The sequence below is a fragment of the Branchiostoma belcheri genome, unplaced genomic scaffold (assembly GCF_001625305.1).
Source record: "Branchiostoma belcheri isolate BF01 breed outbred unplaced genomic scaffold, Haploidv18h27 scaffold41, whole genome shotgun sequence".
NCBI lineage: Eukaryota > Metazoa > Chordata > Leptocardii > Amphioxiformes > Branchiostomatidae > Branchiostoma > Branchiostoma belcheri.
In genome coordinates this window covers 1,227,022-1,246,071 of record NW_017804032.1, presented here as the reverse complement: position 1 = coordinate 1,246,071, position 19,050 = coordinate 1,227,022, and the positions used below count along the sequence as shown (strand labels likewise).

Here is a 19,050-nt window from a genome sequence, read left to right as displayed (position 1 = left end):
ATGCCCCGCTAGGGGTATGCTGCACGTAAATAGCTCTTTCAAGCAGTGTCAACATTTCTTGGTGTCTGCGCTTTATCCGCCTCTTCACAGCGTTCCGAAAAGACGTTTGTGGACTGGACGTTTGTAGCAAATATCTGACCGAGTGCCTTGTGTGTTCTGGATATAACGTATAGATATTCTACTGATACCGTTTGATGTAAAGTCAGGTGTTTGCTGATTTACCAAGCTGGCAAAGTTTCATTTACTGTGGACAAAGTACATTGAACACCTTGCACTTACCGTTCTGCTATCCCTGCATTTTTTTGCGTAAAAGAGAATCGTGTAATTATAAATGTAGTAAAATACGTCGATTTTGTTAAGCTTTGAAAACTTGCTTCAGACAGGCCGTATTTGTAAACCTCTTGAAGGGTCCTTGTCTTATAACCTTGCTCTCTGTGATACGTGAACTGAAGGGGTTGAAGAGAACATTCTTGCTTGTTTCCTGTGTATTGATTCAATCTTGAATGCAAGGGCAGAGCTAGACTTCCAGACATAATATTTGAGTAAGGCCCACGCCGTAAGCTCAACACCATCACCCATTTATTTGCCCACCTTGTCGAACTCCTAAGTCCAACTCATACAACCAAAGCAGGCTAGAGCGGCACAACAAAGTGTCTTTTGTTGTATCTGCAAAATATCGTCTGCGCCAAAAAAATTTCCAAATCCGCCGTTTCCACGCTAGAGAATGGCGCAGCGTTTTGGGAGGTAAAATTTGCTTTGAATCTCTTATTCCCGAAGACACTGAGTTAAACCAGGCGTGTAACATAATCTGCCTGGGTCTCACCTGAGCGGCTTAGCCGGCTTTCATATGCAAATTTAGTTTTCACCATGGCAACGGTCACGTGATGACAACCTGTGCGTGCTTGGTGACCGGCAAAGGGCATAGAGGTTCATTCAGACTAGAAGCCAGGCGACTTGCGGGAGGGTTTTCGTGTAATTTCTTCGCGGATTTTCTCGGCAAAGTTTGAAGATGCACCGCGCCTACCAGCCCATCACTCCAGCGGGGAACAAGCTGTTACAGCAAAAATGGGACGACAAGTACTACAACGAACACAGGGACCTCGTAAGTCCATTTTGTGTGGTCTAGGAAAATTTTCAGTGGAGACATAACGCTAGTAGCAGAGCATTTCCGGAATATTTCTTTCTTAAGGCTGAGGAAGAGTATAGCTGTATCCGGAAGTTTTGATATTGTTTTAGCATGTTAAGTACAATTTAGTTATTGTGATGTCGCGTCTGTATAGTTTTTGTGGCAGTATATTTAAAAGGGGAGGAATATATTCCCGTTTGGGACGTTTCAACCCACACGGTCGCCATGGTAGTGTAGAATGACCTCAGAAACTTCCATATAAGCCTTTGTCGACTCGTTCTTATTCTGTGCGTAAAAGTTGTCTGTCAAACATTTATTTTCTCCAACAGAATACCAACTTCTAACGATTTTGGCCAAGCGGTTTACTTGTGTTTCTAAAACATTCAAACTTTTGACATGGTTGACTAACACAACAACATATAAAGAGGCCCCCTTAAAATCGATCTTGTTTTAAGTTTTCACGGTCTAAATTTGATACCCGGATCCCGAACTATGCCGACCAATTCACGAGAAAATTGCGCCCAATTCTAGACGAGTTCTGTTTGTGCAACAATTAGGCACAACTTGTTCAAATATCAGGCTCGGAGGCACAGGTCTAATCAACAGCCTGTTTACTGTACTTAGGTGCACTGATAGCTACAATTTGACGCACAATTAAGACATATTGAGCCCAAATCAAGGCACCATCATATTTTATTTAAGGGCGTGCATTTGCTGGTGTATTGTTTTTATTGTGTGCAATGCTCTTAAGGGTTGTCATAAAAACATAAAAACTTTTTCAAGGAGAGTTGAAGCTGATGGAAAATGTTTGTAAAGAAAGACAAACAAGGTAAGATACCTCAACAAAAGATTGAAAACATGTGAAGATATATTAAACCTCTGTGCTGAATAAGCAAAAAAATCATGGTACTGGTAGCTTAAAACAATTGAACAACTAAAATAGCTTTATGTACGATGTGTATCATATAGTATGCAATGACTACATTGTATTTTTTTGTTTTGAATTTCAGGTTCGGACAGCCAAACCGATGGTGGATACAAAAGCCCCTCGTACCTACGTGCACATGCACATGAAGCTCAGAAAACTACAGGTGAGATATTCATCTTGGAATGACTAATTAAAAACTTCAGGTGTTGAGACACTTTCATTATAACTTGAGGTGTTAATTGGAAACAAGAAATTACTTAATGTATTTATCTTTGCAGTGGTTTATTTTGCAGTAAAGGACAGAAAAGGAGGTTTCTGCACTGTTTGAAAATCGTGGTTGAAACACGTTCTGTATTACAGTACAGCTATAAAACACATATTTCGCAGTAAGAGGTCACTGGAAAAATAAAGCCACTGAGAAAGTTTCATCTGATTCATTGTTTGTCTGCTGTGGGTCATATCTGAGCAAAAATATGAAATGTCAAGCAGAGATCAAGTTTAATCCAGCTGTTATGACTTTCTTCCATTCAACACTGGAATTTAAGTTTGTTAACATTGTTCTTAAAAGCTCGTTTATAATTTTAACTAGTTGAAAGTTGAAAGTTGAAAGTTATAATAAATTGGATTGGTCAAACCGTGCATTGTTTTCACAGTAAGATTTTACAGTACTATACCACAAGGTTCTGTTAACCAGGTGCTCAATGGTACCCTCCAAGCAGTGGTTTAAGGCCTGTTTTTTATCCCTTGTTTTTTTATAGCTTTTTAAGATGTTTTGTCAGGCTTTCTATTTTGTCAGCTTTCTTTTGGTATCATGGACAGAGTAACAGCCAACAACGTCGAATTAGCCTGACAGCTAAAAAAATATTCCCAAACAGGCTTAAACTCTGGAGAGTACTCGAGGTGTTGCTTTACTAGTGTAGAGCATGACGCCTGCATTTTTGGCAGAACTTTCCCCTGATTCAGACCCAGTCACCCGCAGCACTGCTCCACTCAGTACCAGCCTGTAATGTGACCTTCGGACAGTCACACTGCATGTCTGTGTCTCTGTGTACTCACCTCTCCTGGACGACACACTTCTTCAATAGCTTGCGGAGGCCGGTTAATTAGTTTATTCCCCTGAAAATGTTCACAAAAGCCTTTCTAGCATCCGTTTTATGAGGGTCGTAGACATTTTCACCGGGCACTGAAGTTTCTATAGCAACCAAAACACACAGTCATCTGCATTAGGCAAATATGCTCAAATATGCTATAAGTATGGACTGTTTTAAAAGCGCTGACTGTGACTGATCGTAGCTCCTACTGTACAAAGGCATACTGTTCTGTAATTTTTACAAGGTCTTCCAAACTTCCAAAGGGTTTAGTACAGATAGTAAAGTTCAAGACAAATAGTGATTGACTGGCCACCAGGGTGAACCAGTCCTGGCACACCTAGCCTGTACTTAGACCCTCGCATGTAAATTATGGTGCACATATATGCACAAAATACCTGATCGTCCATACAATTCAGAAGCCCCTTTATCATTGAGCACATAGTAGGTGATATTTCATGGTTCTAAATCATGTCAAGAAAACTTAATTACCCTGACAAAAAAGAGCAAACTTTTCATCTTAAACATAGGACCAACAGCTAAGACCGCATGCCTTCCAATTGCAACCCCTATTAGTAGCCAAAATCTTGATAAGGCCTTTTGATGCCAAAGTTGTATTACTAGTCACTATACCAACTACCACAACTTAGGGTTGGAAGGAAAGAAGGCTACATAGCTAATGGAACTTAAGAGCATCCCAAAAGGAGGGCATTGTTGTTTGTAAATAAATCAGCAGGGCAGAATGATCTCATTCTCATCTATAGTATACTTTACACCTGTGGACTTTGTGTTTAGCCAGCATAATATGAGTCATCTAACACTTTGGGGTCGGCGATGTTACCCTTTCTATAGTTCTGTAGAAAACTTTACGTAGTGACGTACAATTAGCAACATAAGCACTGAAAACTCAAGAGGTTTCTTTGTGGAAGTAAGAACGGTGATCGTGCTTGACGTACGTCACCTTTTAGCGCACAATGGACAATGTTTTCTGGTAGTGATTTCAAGTAATGGCATGCGAAAGCCTCTGTTTTCAAAACAATGGCAACAAGATATGCGTCAAAACTAATGCTGTTGAACTAGAAGCATTTTTTTCTTATGAGCTTAATGGTTTTTGATTTCTACATCGTTCATTTGATACAAAGTCTGGAAAAAATCAAGATATGATTTAAGAAATCTGTCAATGACAATAATTGAATAGTATGCAGGTTGAAAACTGGTATTGTTTGTAGTCAAAACAGGCGTTGTTGACACAACAGTATGGCACATCTGCGGGTTTGTTTGCATGTTGTCCATGGCTGGGACCCTGTATTGTATGCACGCTGTCAGTCAACCACGGTCACGGTGTGCCGTTCCCTGGTATTCCTCTACAGTCCACAAATAAAGAACGAAATGAAGTCCCCACAATCAGTATAACATGCACTTAGACTTCTTTGCCTACTTTATTACAAAGGCCCAAAAAATTCATAAATCAATGGTCAATTGTCAAGAAATATCAACATGCGTAGCCTGACTGTATCAACAAACTGGTTGCTAGCCTGTAGAGAAAACCAGACAAAAGTTACTGTGAATTTGGTTTCAGTCTGAAACGTCTTGCTGCAGTTCATTTTCAAAGTTAGAAAAATTGTCTTCAACATCAACTTTAAATGCATTTGTTTGATTACATTCACTGGATGAATGCAACTTCATTCAAGAAAAGCATATATAGTTTGACAAAAACACCTGATTAGCTTAAGGAATATTTTTTGCTTGCCTGCAGGCATTATTAGGTGTCAGTTGTGAGAAAATTGGTGTAATTTAGCAGATGACATCATCTTTTGTGACATGTCAAGTTGCCAAGCTGTCATCAGTATGAGTATGTGTCATTTGACATTTGCAAGTGTCAGAAGTAACTTTTCAAATCAGGAAGGTTTTTAGGGCTATGGCAGCTCTCTTTTATTAGAACATTTTTAGGAACAAATTTGTAGAAAATTACAGGACCTGAGTTAATCCTTATTCCAGGTGTGGCAGACAGTAGATAGCATCTTTCCTTTTTCCATCCATTCAACACAATTTTCTGGTGTATGAACTAACGACTTAGCCTTTTGTTGTAAAAATATAGGGTTTAAAAGCTTATTAGATGGCAAGTGATTGTATTAGCAAGGTAATAACTGAAATCATCTTTTGTACATGCAAGAATACCATCAGTCAAAAATGAACTGAAGACATAAAAAGCTATAGACACAAGCATTATTCAGGAGTTGTCATTTTAGAAAAGGCATTTTTGGGGAGGACAGTTTTGTAAGTAGAAGTATCATTCAAAAATAATTCTTTTTGAAAAATATATTGCAAACACAGTGTCAAACGTAAGAATTATGGCATGAGTTTTTGCTTGCCAAATACAGTTAAGTTTAGCTTGATATCCGATATATCTAGTATGTACTAGCATTAGTGATTCCAATTCCCCCAGTGGTGCCTGTACCAACTTTGTGGAAAATGTGGTCACCATTGCGGCACTGCAACATAAAATATTCATAAAACTTCATATCACATTAGTTTCACACAGACAGCACACAGGCCAAATCATTACTCAAGGAAATACGCCTTTGTCACAACTGACCCCCAACTGACAGACTTCAACATTTATCACGATTATGAAATTCATTGCAACCCTTTATTTAAACCTCCTTGTACACACATGTAATGGCGTTTAGAAGAATGATGGATATCCAAATAGCACTGAGATATAAATATTTAATATAACAAGTGGTTTGTAAGAAGGGTTGGACCAATTGTTTTTTTACAGTTACTTAGAGGTCATAAAATCTCTAGGGCCAGTCAGTACCTACCTACCTACCTACCTACCTGGTATTACAGTAATTTAAACTTTGAAACGTTCGTGGGTTTTTTTTTTAGCGTCTTTGCAGTGACCTCTGTACTACCAAGACACTGCTAATGTGTGTTTCCAATGCACTACTCTTAAAAGCAAATAACTACAAATTCTGAAATGTTTCAAATTCAAATTTAAACAGCCGTAAAAACTCTCTTTCCCTAAGCGTTCTACTGCGAAGTAGAGTCACTGTAAAAGTGAATTCATTTACTTTGTGTATTAAAGAACTAAGCTGTTCTTAACTAATAATATGGAATACAAAAATATGCCATCCATCCTCAGGCTGACGATCTTACATTTCCAATCCCTTCAAATTGCAGAAATCCTTTTTATTTTTGTTGTCACTTAATTATTTTCATGAAAATATGAGATGGAAATATTTATAGCAACCACTTACTATTGGGTACATGATAGTCATACGGTCTAAATTTGTTCGGTATAGGTCTTACTAACATATTCACCAGTTAAGTAACCTTAAATCCCTGCTTTCATACTTGATTTCTTTGTTTATGTGTTCCCATGGTAACCGCTCTTAACTGTCCCCATCATAATTACAGGTCTCAAGTTAACTTTTATCCGTGGAAAGTATCCAGAAAATTAGTGGCCCCGGCCCCTAAGCCTGAGTTAAGTTAGCACACCTGTGATACCTTTGAATATTTGCAAGACTTGATTGTTATGCATCATGGCATTTGAATGGGGCCTAGGATACACAAAGAAGTCTTGCATTATTGTATATAGGGCATTGATGATAAAACCCAGTTACTTACGTCATACGATGCACATACGGTGTTTTTTTCCCACAATGATATTGTTGTATGTTCAAGAAGAAATGGGTGTGATAGATTTTGCTTTTTTGAACTTCTCAAATCTACAATATAAAGCACAGTTGTCACAGAAAACCCTTCATCGCGTGTGCTTCATACTACATATGTCACCCGGGGCTTAAGTTGGTAAAAAGTACTAGACAGTATTGTTGAGCTAAATACCCTGACGTAAGCCGGCAACAACGTTCTATTTTGACAAGAGCTTACTTTTCCTTTGGACTTTGTAGCTCAGATTTCAAGCAAGACTTTCTGTGTTAAGTCAGTGAAAAGTGGGTACAGTGGGTGACTTTAAGTGGGCTTTTCACAGCGGATGTGAGAAGTCTTGTCAGAAAAGGGTCCTTACACAACATTGAGTCATTTCTCAACTGATATAAGTAAACAAGTGTCTGCCTTTTTCAGAGGTGAAACAAGTTTCTTATGTAACACCCTTCTTGTGGAGAAATGTGTGGGTAAATTAAAGTGCATGTGTTGGATATCGATTGGTCAGCTGCCAACTTGTGTTCTTTGATCTTCACCAGACCATAAAAGAAAATCCTGACAACATAAAAGGCTCTTTTAACACCATTGAATGTACATGTATCTCCACCTGTATTTTAGACCAGGTTTGAACCACTAACACCTGGAAGGACCCCTACTCTTTTTGATAAGTATGGTGGGTTCTTTAACATGCTCAAGGTGTGTCTCATCTGAGAATATGTCCCTAACTTAACGAATCTAGGAACTCTTTATTTTCAGTGAGTCTAGTGAGGAAATACATGTAATCGTTAAAGGCCTTTCCCAATGGATCTGAAGTGGCCAGAGCTTTTGAAATTATACCACCAATATTCTGATTAACTGCAATTTTTTTGTTTCCTTGTTACCTTAGTTGGAGGAGGAGAGACTGGCCACCATTGAGAGAGACAACCGCATCCTACTGGAGAAAATGTCGCACATCATGCGCACACGGGGCCGCGTGGACAACCGGAACGAGTACGAGCACCACAGGTCAGGGGCCAAGTCACAGGCTTTTAGTTAGTCACTATTTTTGAGGTTCACCTCTTGTACATGTATGAAGTGGTCCCTAAGTGTTGATTCCCTGGTCCAGTCTAGTGCATGGCGTACTTCAGGAAACAAAAAGAGATTAGGTCCAAAATAGGGACACACAAGCAGAGGCTTGCAGTAATAGGGAAAATGGTCCACGTTTGATTGTTTTGCTCAACCTTTTTCTTGCTCTTGGCTGGCATATCCATACATCGAAACATGTTTTGGACCAGGATATAAAGTCATCAAGGAACCAATAACTGCAAATTGCTAAACTTTTGCAGTAGGAGGTTTTCAATTCGCAGTTGTAACAATTCTATACTGCAGTACGCATACAAGGAAGACATATTTGCCATGTCATGAATTCCTTTTGGAGAGGTAAATGCAAAAGAAAAACAACAAGTACAAGTACCTACATAGATATATATTGAATACCATTTCAAATGTTTTTACTAACAGTCTGAACCGTGAGAAGCGTCAGCGGGAGTTGATGCGCATCACTAAGGAGAACCAGGAGATCCTGAAGCGAATCATGAAGCGAGAGCCAGAGTACGACCACGCCAAGTGGCAGCGGGACTGGGAGAAGAACGAACAGTTCATGGACAACATCGCCCGCTACCCAAAGGGCTGGTACGACGAATGGAAGACTGAAGAAGATAAGAAAAGGGTAAGTAAAGGGATATTGTGCTTAGGGCAGGCACCTATCACTGAAAAGCTGGAGGGTGTAAGTACATATTGCAATGATCTATTTCTGTACAACTGGAAAATTCTGTTTCTGCTAAATTACAGCTCACATCTAATTGGTGGGCCCGATGTTGTTAGGATAATTGTGATTGGCAGGTATGAAATGAAAAGTCAAGCTGATTCGGTTAAATCACTTCAGCACCAAGAAGAGTGCTGATTGGTGAGATCAGCACCAAATTAGCACCAAGGAGAGTGCTGATTGGTGAGATCTGCACCAAATCAGCACCAAGGAGAGTGCTGATTGGTGAGATCAGCACCAAATTAGCACCAGGGAGAGTGCTGATTGGTGAGATCTGCATCAAATCAGCACCAAGGAGAGTGCTGATTGGTGAGATCTGCACCAAATCAGCACCAACAGCACCAAGGAGAGTGCTTACTGGTCAGATCAGCACCATGGAAAACTCTAACCAACATCTTTCTATGTGATAGTGTAGGCACAACAGGCAAAATGGCCACCATTTTGGATAACTTCTGGTACTTGTATTTAAAAAAAATAGCCTGATCTGAAATAATATAATGTACGATAATGTATAAAATGACAACTTTACTAACACAACATAGGGTGCAATCAGAAAATAGAAACAATAAGCAATAATTCCATAAAGGAATACATCCAAATGTAAAGGAAAAGACTAATGGCTTCCCCTTAATTTGCATGCAGTCGGGGTCCAGAATGAGCTCTGCCTCTGGTAAAAAATCTGGCCGAAAATCCAAGGTATTACCAGGATAATTAAATAACCTTGCACTAAACTAGGCAGATCTCCACAATTTATTTTTTCTATTTTTTTCCCAGTTTTAAAAAAGCACTACAGTCAATGTAAATATTTCTATCTTCTCAAAAGACTTGGTCTGAATGTAAAGGAAGAAAGATCATAAAATCCCCCACTCTTATTTCTCTGTCGTCTCTCTATGCATTTATGTAGCAATAGTCCAATTTTGTTAACACGAAGTAGAATAGGATCATCACAATGTAATGGTGGCATGTGTACGTATATAGTAACTGAAATGTATCCTTATCTATGTGTGTAAATCTCTGTAGACTTGTGTTTGTACCTGATGTCTCTGTGGTCAAACTTCTGTTACTACATGTACCTGATACTAATACCTCTAACTGCCCTGTAAAGGGTGTTCCTCTCTTTGTGCTTCAACAGGATTTCTCACCGGTAAGTGTGTAGAACCAAATGTGCTGTCATTCTGTTTCCCTACACTGTAACCAAGAATGTCTCCTTTTTTTAACCTCCTTGCTGTAACCATGTCTTATTCAATACCTAGTTTACACTCTTCACATAAAAGTCACCAATTTCAAACTGTTCTTCAATGTTATCTGGAAAAAATTCAATAGAAGATTTCTTTAGAATTTAAATTGTTTCATAAGTAGACTGCACATACTTCATACCTTTTATCATCATTTATATGGTAAATCACACAATCTAAAGAAACCTTATAGCAAGTATAAAGAAAAAACTGTAAATACCCTACTCCATTAAACAATCAAGTTGATGTATGTATGGTGGAACTTTTCTTGCATGCAGCGAGCCAAGCCTGGCCAATCTAGCGCACCCCCAGGCAGAACTAGCCAGATCTCAGGCAGAGCTAGCCAGGCGTCTGGCAGGCATAGCCAGTGCTCGGGGAGGTATAGAAGGATATCCAGCAGATCTAGCACCATGTCTTGTCCGTCCTCTGCTAGTCTGTCTGGCCGCTCCCCTGGGAAAGCTCCCTCTCGTCAGGTATACGGACAGGCTTGTAGACAGGCTTGTAGACTAGACGGTCGGCCCACATGTACAATGTACAATCAAAGGCACTCTGCATAACATTTAGAGTACTGTAAATCGTGACATTTTTGCAGTGAAAACAACTCTGTAGTACAACAGTTATACAAGCAGACATATTAGAGATATCATCACAAAGAAGAGTGAAACTGAAACTGCAACCGTTTCACAATTTACAGATACTGTCACAGTAGTTCTGGATATAAAGGAATCGCCTTCAATGGTAGCAATAGGTAGCTGGCATTAGATTTAGATGGTAGCTTTAAAAAAAGTAGTTTGAAAAATGAATCACCTCACAGCTGTAGCACTAGGCAGGTGGCATTAGAGTTAGAGCAGTCTGCTGTAGTTCTTGCAAATGCAAACAAATCAGCCTGCTGGTAATAGCAAATTAGCAATAGGCATGTGGATGATGTGGCATTAGATTTAGGGTAGTTATGATAAATAAATAAAAATGCATGCTAGTCAGCCCACATAAAAAAAAACTTTGTATAAGATTTGAAAAGTACATGTATTTTTAATGCTGAAAAAATACTCTGTGTAAAAACTAAACTACTGAGACGATAATTCAAAAGAGAAGCTATAGTGCCAGAACTGAATGTCAATTTCACATCCACCTTTGTTTTGCAGTACAAATGGAACTAAGTCAGTCCAACATAGCTGCTCCCACCAGGTATGATAATGAGTATGCTTGGTGCCAGCCGATATGTTCAACTGGCTTGTCTTCCATCAGTCCTAGGAAAAAATGTTGTGTTTTCTGTTTTCCCATCAATCCTTGTAAATAAAATACCCACTGACCCTGGCCTTTTTAGGGGGCCATACAAAATTTTGATCTGAATTTTAATCCCCATCTAGAAGCCCATTTATTACTTTTTTTAAGTCAGAAACACAACATTTTTTCCCTCAGGCCTCACCCAACTTTGTACTTGTAACTTTCCCATTATTTATGAGACCTCCCTTTCTAATGGTAATGATGGCAAATTTTGCAAGGACACAAAGTTGGGTGCAACTGGTTGCAGTATGGAAGTCAGAACACAAACAGTTAACCCAGAAACTAGTGTGATGTGTCCTTTTTTTAATGAAGATTTTCTCATTACAGCAAAAATCTCGCGAGACATCCCGGCAGTCTACAAGACGTTCCTCAGAACAGACCCCCAGGAAGAAGAGCCGGACGAAATCAGAGAGAAAAGACAGCGCCCAATCAGAAGACAGAAAAGAAGATGATGCAAAACAAACTGACCAATCAGAGAAGCCAAAAGAGGAGGAGGGAGCAGCAGGAGGAGAGGAGGAACCTAAGAAAGTAGAAGAAGAAGCAGAGTAGAGAAATGTGCAAAGATGATCAAATTGGTCACCTGACCTCCTTAGCAGGCCATGCCACTGGAGTTTTATGGAGGCTTTTATAATGCACCTCTTTTTCTTACAGCATATCACTTTTATTTGCAACTGTAGGTTCTTGTGGCAGTCTATTCTGGGCTGACACAAGAGCACTGTTACAACTAGAGGTGATAGGTGATTTAAAAAAGCGCATTATAAAAGCATGCTATGGTCAACTGTGGAGGTGCAGATACAAGTCCTGAACTTTCCTATTTTGGCAAGATATTACTCAAATTTGACCAAATAAAAATGTAACAAATAAGAAATGTAACAAATGTACCAAATAAAAATGTAACAAAAATAACACTGTGAATTCTGAATTTGCCCTATGTACATGTATAGCCAATCAGTGAAAAATCTTCAAGTTGTTAGGTGAAAATAGGATGAAAAGAAAAGGACTTACAGTATTTTGAAGTTTCTTCGTGGTAGAAAACTTTGGGTGCCTCCACAAAAGGCAGTTGTTAAACTGAGATCATCTCTGATCAGTAATGCATTGACTAATCAGCAGAATATCATCAACTGTGTATCATGAAAGATTTGATACACATTCTGTATTTTGACTAACTGTGCACTAAGTTTGGAGACTTCTCAAAACCCTAACATGTATTAATAAGTACCAGAGTTGTACAACCAGGACAAGTGAAACTAGAAGCTAATGCTGCTACAATGTTCATGTATGTCATAGTGTAAGAGTGTATAATTTGATGAACATGGTACAATATTGTGACATATCTTGAGTGCTACATGTAGGCATGTGTATTATGGCATAATGCATTATTTTTTTCATATCCCACTTTTTAAAAATATCTACAAGTTACTGAAGTTACTGTTATGGTAGATATCTAATTAAAACATTATAAAAAGATTTAATCTGTTGTTCATAACGGTAAGTTTCTTACTAAAAGAATATCTATAACAGAAAATGTTTTCCTATGCTGAGTGAACACAAGTTTTATCATACATTGACTACAAATCTGCTCAGTGTGTTATGTGTTAAGTCTGTTTGAGTATGACAAAACAAAGGAAACACAACACAAAGGTATGAAAAGAATGGATGATTGATGAGATGGCACATTAAGAACTTGATGGATGTGGCTTAAGATGACAAGACAATTCCTGTAAGATACAAGCAGTGTCATCACTCAGGGAAAGTTGTCACAAAGACAAAGGAGTTTGCATGATGGAAAGATGGCCTGACGTCAATTGGCATTTTTACTGTATTCAACTGTGTCAGCAAATGAATTAAAAATGTTCATGTGTGGTGAATTATGGTGCTTTCACAGGAGTTTTATTGTTGTCACAATGTACAAATGAGTGAAAACTGAGCATAGTAACGGATAGCCTACATGTCTGGTGCAGTCATATTTGTTCTAGGTCGTCATACTATTTTGGTCGAGTCATAGGATTCTAAAGCAGGCTGTGACAGAACCAATCGCTGACAGCCTTCTCTGCATCTGTACCAAGACAGCTGAATTTGTAGGTCTAATGCACGACTATCCCAAAAACAAGTACAACAATTGCACAACCAGTCCTTGAACCATCTTTGGAATCTTGAATAGTATGTACCATAGTTGAGAATACAAATCAAAGTTTCTGGACAGTGATGTTAAAAGACAATTGTAATTGTACTGCAACTTATCCACAAGTGTGATTGTTGGTGGGGGTTTGGTGCCTTATTTTCTCCTCTCATGGCACAATATATGTGGCTTGGATTTCAGAACATTAACAAATCGTAATAAAGCAAAATGTGTTCGTGCCAACACCATAGTGAAAGTACAGGGATCAGGTGGATATCATGACAAGATTTAGTGTTCTAATATCAGTGTATTTGGATGATGTGAGAGCCTGATAATTTTAGGGGGGGGCAGCATGCACGTAGCACCTTGTACAAAGCTATGATACAAGATGGATTGTGATGTCACACCAGTTACAAAGCAATTACAGCACCATGAAGAAGGTTGTATTACTTCACAAAGAAAAACAATTTGTTATGGAAGATATATGTTGTAGCTCTGATATACATGGTATGTGATAAAGTGTACATTATGTTTTTGTACTAAGTGTTCTACCAGAGCTAGACTTTATCTAGTGTGTACTGTAGGTGTGCTCAAGAGAGTGTTATTTTTAATAAACACATGTACAACAGCAGGCAATGTGGATGTTTCACTTCTTTAATTTACTTGAAAGTTTTTACAAGGTTCATATTAAGTCTCTTTTCAGGAATAAAATGCCTATGGAAGTTGTTAAAATGTATAGAGAAATGCCTTGATTTACAGGAAAAAAATCACAGCTACATGTAGGTGGACTTTTCTGTTCTTTTACAAATATTTACATACAGAAAATGAATTTACAAGTTTGCTGAGGGTTCACTATACAACAAAGAACCACCTGACTTTAAAGGAGCATGTAAGTTGGGAGGAGGGTGTTATTGATAGATAATAATTCTAGGAAGTGAAAAATACACACTACTAGTACTTCACAGTGTACGATAAAGTACCCACTAGTCACGTGCGCATAAAAACGCCTCAGTACTTTGGATAACCCTTCAAATACCCTCTAAGGAATCCCAGAATGCATCATGTCGATGACTACAATATGCCTGACAGGCAAGGCCTTATAAAGAGGCTGCTGACTATGTATTCATTGATACGTAATCTACCAGTATGGAATATAACACCCTCCTCCTGACTGTAGTGCTCCTTTCATGAATGTAACCCTAGCTGTTGAGTACAACTTCAGTCTCGTAAGGTTCTAGTAACTTAATAAGAAATTTCAAGCATTGTAATGATAAAAATGTCATAGCCACAGGTTTTCCGTCTGTGTTGTCCTTAAAAGTTGACAGTTTCCATGGCGATGATCTTGCTCTCGATGATGTCCTTCAGCCATTTCTCCCTGAATCTGGACTGGCCCGGTCTGTGAGAATCAAAACAGATGTCATTGCTTCTGTTCATTTTACAATGATTATCCAACTTCTACAACGTCAACATGCTAAAATCATGTAGAACATGCTCAGGCAAACATTCAAATCAGGGCTGTTTCCAGCTTAACATTATTTTCCTTATATAATGCTGGTATTTCCAGCCGTTAGTTCAACCACTATGGCCTAAAAGTAAAAGACTTGAAAGAATACCCAGTACTAATGTACAGTGTTACATACCTGTGTACCAGCTTGTTTGTCTCAAACACATAGTACACCTGGACTGGAAAATTCTGGACAGGAAAGGAAAGAAAAGAAGCATTTTCAAGCAAAGACAACTAAATTACCCATTTCAACGTGTACAGCCATTTAATTGTGCCCAGTTGTTCTGTAGACTGACTGCAACGGAAAGTTGGTTTTGTCCAAGGTGCTGAAAGTGCTCAACAGCTGACATACATGTACCTGTGTTCAAGTTAGGCCTGTTAAAGTGTCTAACCAAGATTTCTGCTTAACTTTGATGTTTGTTTGTTTATTTATCATTATTGATCTCATGTTTGTATATTTTTGTCCATTTCTTAACACATAGGTTTATTGATGTGGGATGAGTAGGTAAGTTGTAGGATTAATTTATTCACGAAAAGGGGCTACTTTCTGTGGAAGCTGGATAAGCTGGCGTGTCAGTCACACAACCCTAATACATATGAAAACATGCATCATCGTCCTTGCAAAGATGAATAATGTTTACTCAGCGGAAAGAGCACACATCCTGGCTGCAGGCAAAAGTCAATTTCCCCTGTCTGACTAAAGAAAAATTTCCTGTCATCCTCAATACAACCAGTTGATTAACGAATATTGGACATTTTTGCCTCCCTGTCTGCAGGGAATAATTTTCTGTCTGCATTTTGCAGAAAAGTAATCCTAAGATCGGAAATTTTTCTTCTTCTTCTTCAAGGACTTTTTGACGGTCACAGAACTGACTGGAGAGTTACTTTGACAAGCTATGATGATGATGAGCATAAGATTCTACCTTCTACACTGTGATTTACTGTCTTTTAACCAGTACAGGCCTTGTTTTTGGGAGGACTTTGTGAAAGGAGGGTCTTTACAGTGTTTGAAATACAGAAGTCGTTCAAGGGAGCCATGTTCATGATCAGTGTGTTGTGAATTTGCAGTGCAAAAACTGCGAATTTTAAACTAAAACCACCACAAAAGTTTCCCAATCTACGGTATGACTACAGGAGCCGCCCTCACCTTGGGTTTAATTTTCGACACCTCGATGGTGAAATAAACGCAGGCCGTCGCACGCGGGATGGGTTTCCTCCTGGTGGGGATGCTCCAGCGTACGCGGTAACGATACCGTTTGTCGTACTCGTGGTCTTCCTCCTGCAGGAAGTCGATGCAGTACAGCCAGCTGCCTTCATAGTCCCACGTCTTTGGAAAACAAAAAAACACAGCAACTGAATAATCAGAAAACTACAAATAAAGCACCTATAATATCAGCCATTCCTAAACAAAACAAGGAATATGAGATTTAGACTTCCATTATAAGTGTTTTGGGTTTTCATGAATGTATCGGAACTATGGAGGGGATTGTATGATGTAATTTAGTTGGGAGTATAACACCACTTCCTGAATTCCTCCATATACTGCCCACTTACTCCCATGTAGTGTATGCTGGGTCACCTTCAATCTTGACCTCCCTATCAATCAACTGTTAAAATCCCCTCCCACTTCCAGACTACCATCGCTGCTTGGACAAATAGACACACAAACCCACAACCCAACCTCTGAAAACAACCCTTCCGTACCCATCAGTAATTACGGTATTCAGTAATTTTAGTGATGACAGTTATGAAAGCTCATACTGCTGGAAAAGCAATGTAGTACTAGTAACCTGAAAACATGACAGTGCTAGATACATGTACTAGATAGATTTGAGGCTACAATATAACTTTCTTGCTAAAAACTGATTGAATTTAACCTTAAAAATATTTTCAGCAAATTGTAAAAAAAGTAAAAACAGTGTCTACCTTGATGAATTCATTGATCTTCTCATCCCCTAGTTTGATGGTAAACTCCTCTGCTCTCGGCCAGGTGATGTTTTTGACAGTGTAGTCTTCTTCCTTGTCTTCTAGCATAAGGTAGTCATAGTAACCATACTTCTGGGTCTGTGGGAGCAACAAGGACAGTACAGTCATGGAATGGAACAAGGTTATGCTGCAGTTTTAACAATACATGTACTAGTACTCTACATCATTTCCATAAAGAAGGCTCCACCACTGGGCATTGCCAAAAATATGTCCATGATATGGATGCTTGTAGCTATTTTGATGCTAAGTACAGCAAGGAAAATTGAAAGGAAAAAAAGGATTTTGATAACAGATAACGTGGGATGATGAGCAACAGATCTGGAACATTAGGCCTAGAAAACATGTTGCATTTCCAGTTTCCTCACCAAACTTAGCAAAAACCAACAGATTCTGAAGCTAGTCTTTGGGGGGGGGGTACCCCGGTAACTGCTGGTAAGACCATAAAATTCTTGATGTGACATCTGAACTTCAAACCCTTTGGAACGTTACTTCACACATTTCCAGAAGCAAATTTTTAGACTAATTTTAATTGAAATATTGTCCCTTCCCTACTTGTAAGCAAGCAAATGGTCGGGTCGTGGAGACAGCCCTGGCCCTGATGCATTTCAGTTTTGTTTAACTGTATTTGTTGAATCACTTCCTACCAACCAAAGATTTCCTACCAACCTTTTTTTTTTCAGGACTGAAATCAGAAACACAACATTTTCCCCTAGGCCTTTCTGATATTTAAGGAGACAGTTGTGAACTTACCCCTGCCATGGTGCCATTCACAAAGGTAGAAAGTGCACTGGGAGACAGATGTTTGGAAAATGCTTTAGAAAAGAACAGAAGCAGCAGAAAGAAACCAGTTCTGCAAAGGATGCTGTTCTAGGGCTGCAAAGACTGTTCTAGAACTTGTCCCTTGTCATTGAAACTTTCAAACAATGGAATCACTATAGCTACTTGATGCCAAAATATTACATAATGTTCAATTATGACATGGCATTGTTGTAGAACAGATCATTGTTAAACGAAAATGACATTCATTGTTAAGTAAAACAGAAGGATTGAAAACATTACAAATACATGTAGTCATCAAAGTCAGGAGTTTTTTTCTTGATTGCTCAGTGTATTACTGCCATGACATTCAGGAAAGATTATTTTGCAATACAACATGAATAACTGAAACTTGTCAGCTGTAACCTTCTCATACATTTATAAGACCATGCAAGTAACTTGATGTTATTGTATATCATACTATCACTAAGTACTGCAAAGAAAATAACTTTTTTAAAGTTTGTTGTCCAGTCTCCAGATATCTACTAGTAGATGAAGATTCTGAGATTCATATTAGATACAGGGGTGTGCAAATATGATGTAACCCTTATTATCATGTTCTATATTCTACTATTCTACTACTCATATTCTACTAACCCCCATCACAGCCTCCTGTGCCTGATGCTCAGCCTCCTTCTCTTTCTCCTCTTCCACGAGCCTCTGTCTGGCGCTTTCTATCACCATGTCCACAAGGGCGTGGGCCTGCGCTTCCATCTCCGGGGACCCCAGCATAGGGGGCGTTTCTGACTCCGACATCTTGGAAATGGGTCCGTTATACTACAGTGCTGATGAAAAGCAGGAAAAAAGAACTTAAAGACTTTTAAGTTGTGTTCTTTGTGTTCTTTTTCCTTAGGAATTTTATCCTCAGGAAAAGTTTTCAAACCCTGGTCCCTTGCATTTCCAGGATCAGAAAGAATTCATACTATATTTAGCTTTCAAAGATAGTTTTAACCAATTGCATAGAATGATATACAGGGTTTGCATGCCTTTTTCGCAAACATACATACGGCATACAACATTACAAGGCTGTTTTAAATTCTGCATACTCAGTCTGACCTCTCTGAAATAATGTAGTTGCAGTGTAATAATCCAATTGCATTATTTGCAAAAATGACAAATCATTGAATTTGCATACTACCCTGCCTGCCTACTTGACTTTTGTGTAAATCAATGTATTATAAACCAGTTTGAGTTTGTGTCCTGAGAATGTGCTAACGTTACATGTAGCATGCCTTCAACAACAAGACGCTTTCTGTCCTGAAATATTTGTTAAAATTTAACATTTATCTCGCTCCTTAGAGGTCAGTATAACATGATTCTCCAGGTCAATGCGTACAAGCATGCGAAACTTACGATAAAACGGCAGAAACCGAATAAACTTCCCTACCTGTCCAGTACCGCCACTGCCGCCTTGTTGTAGTGATTGTTGCTACCGGACAACCGGAAGTAAACTTCTATCAAAATCCGAAGCAACCAATCACAGAATGGCTT

At 38.8% G+C, this 19,050-nt stretch overlaps 2 protein-coding genes across 4 annotated transcripts; one reads left to right on the top strand and one right to left on the bottom strand.

The window, feature by feature from the left end:
- The first annotated feature begins 854 nt into the window (after positions 1-854).
- LOC109477780 (uncharacterized protein C17orf105 homolog) lies at positions 855-13,000 on the top strand. Its single transcript, XM_019779168.1, has 5 exons — positions 855-1,102; positions 2,137-2,217; positions 7,698-7,816; positions 8,312-8,519; positions 11,462-13,000. The coding sequence occupies exons 1-5, from the start codon at positions 1,010-1,012 to the stop codon at positions 11,681-11,683; spliced, it is 723 nt and encodes a 240-aa protein (XP_019634727.1). The 5' UTR covers positions 855-1,009; the 3' UTR covers positions 11,684-13,000.
- A 1,520-nt stretch (positions 13,001-14,520) lies between these two features.
- LOC109477785 (A-kinase anchor protein 14-like) lies at positions 14,521-19,011 on the bottom strand. 3 transcript variants are annotated; one of them, XM_019779173.1, is made up of 6 exons: positions 18,947-19,011; positions 18,157-18,344; positions 16,684-16,821; positions 15,905-16,084; positions 14,894-14,946; positions 14,521-14,649 (listed from the first exon to the last, which is right to left on the bottom strand). In XM_019779173.1, exons 2-6 carry the CDS (start codon positions 18,313-18,315, stop codon positions 14,565-14,567), a joined length of 615 nt encoding a protein of 204 aa, XP_019634732.1. In that variant the 5' UTR covers positions 18,316-18,344; positions 18,947-19,011; the 3' UTR covers positions 14,521-14,564. The 3 variants fall into 3 exon arrangements, with proteins under 3 accessions (XP_019634732.1, XP_019634733.1, XP_019634734.1); XM_019779174.1 differs by having other exon boundaries at positions 18,157-18,336; XM_019779175.1 differs by lacking the exon at positions 18,947-19,011 and adding an exon at positions 17,494-17,530 and having other exon boundaries at positions 18,157-18,328.
- Positions 19,012-19,050: the final 39 nt, after the last annotated feature.

Coding starts and splice junctions, on each gene's coding strand:
- LOC109477780 (XM_019779168.1), top strand. CDS start 1,010: ATGCACCGCGCCTACCAGCCCATCACTCCAGCGGGGAACAAGCTGTTA. Junction 2,218..7,697: donor TGAAGCTCAGAAAACTACAG/GTGAGATATTCA, acceptor TTGTTACCTTAG/TTGGAGGAGGAGAGACTGGC. Junction 8,520..11,461: donor CTGAAGAAGATAAGAAAAGG/GTAAGTAAAGGG, acceptor TTCTCATTACAG/CAAAAATCTCGCGAGACATC.
- LOC109477785 (XM_019779173.1), bottom strand. CDS start 18,315: ATGTCGGAGTCAGAAACGCCCCCTATGCTGGGGTCCCCGGAGATGGAA. Junction 14,947..15,904: donor TGTCGAAAATTAAACCCAAG/GTGAGGGCGGCT, acceptor TTTCCTGTCCAG/AATTTTCCAGTCCAGGTGTA. Junction 14,650..14,893: donor ACAAACAAGCTGGTACACAG/GTATGTAACACT, acceptor TGATTCTCACAG/ACCGGGCCAGTCCAGATTCA.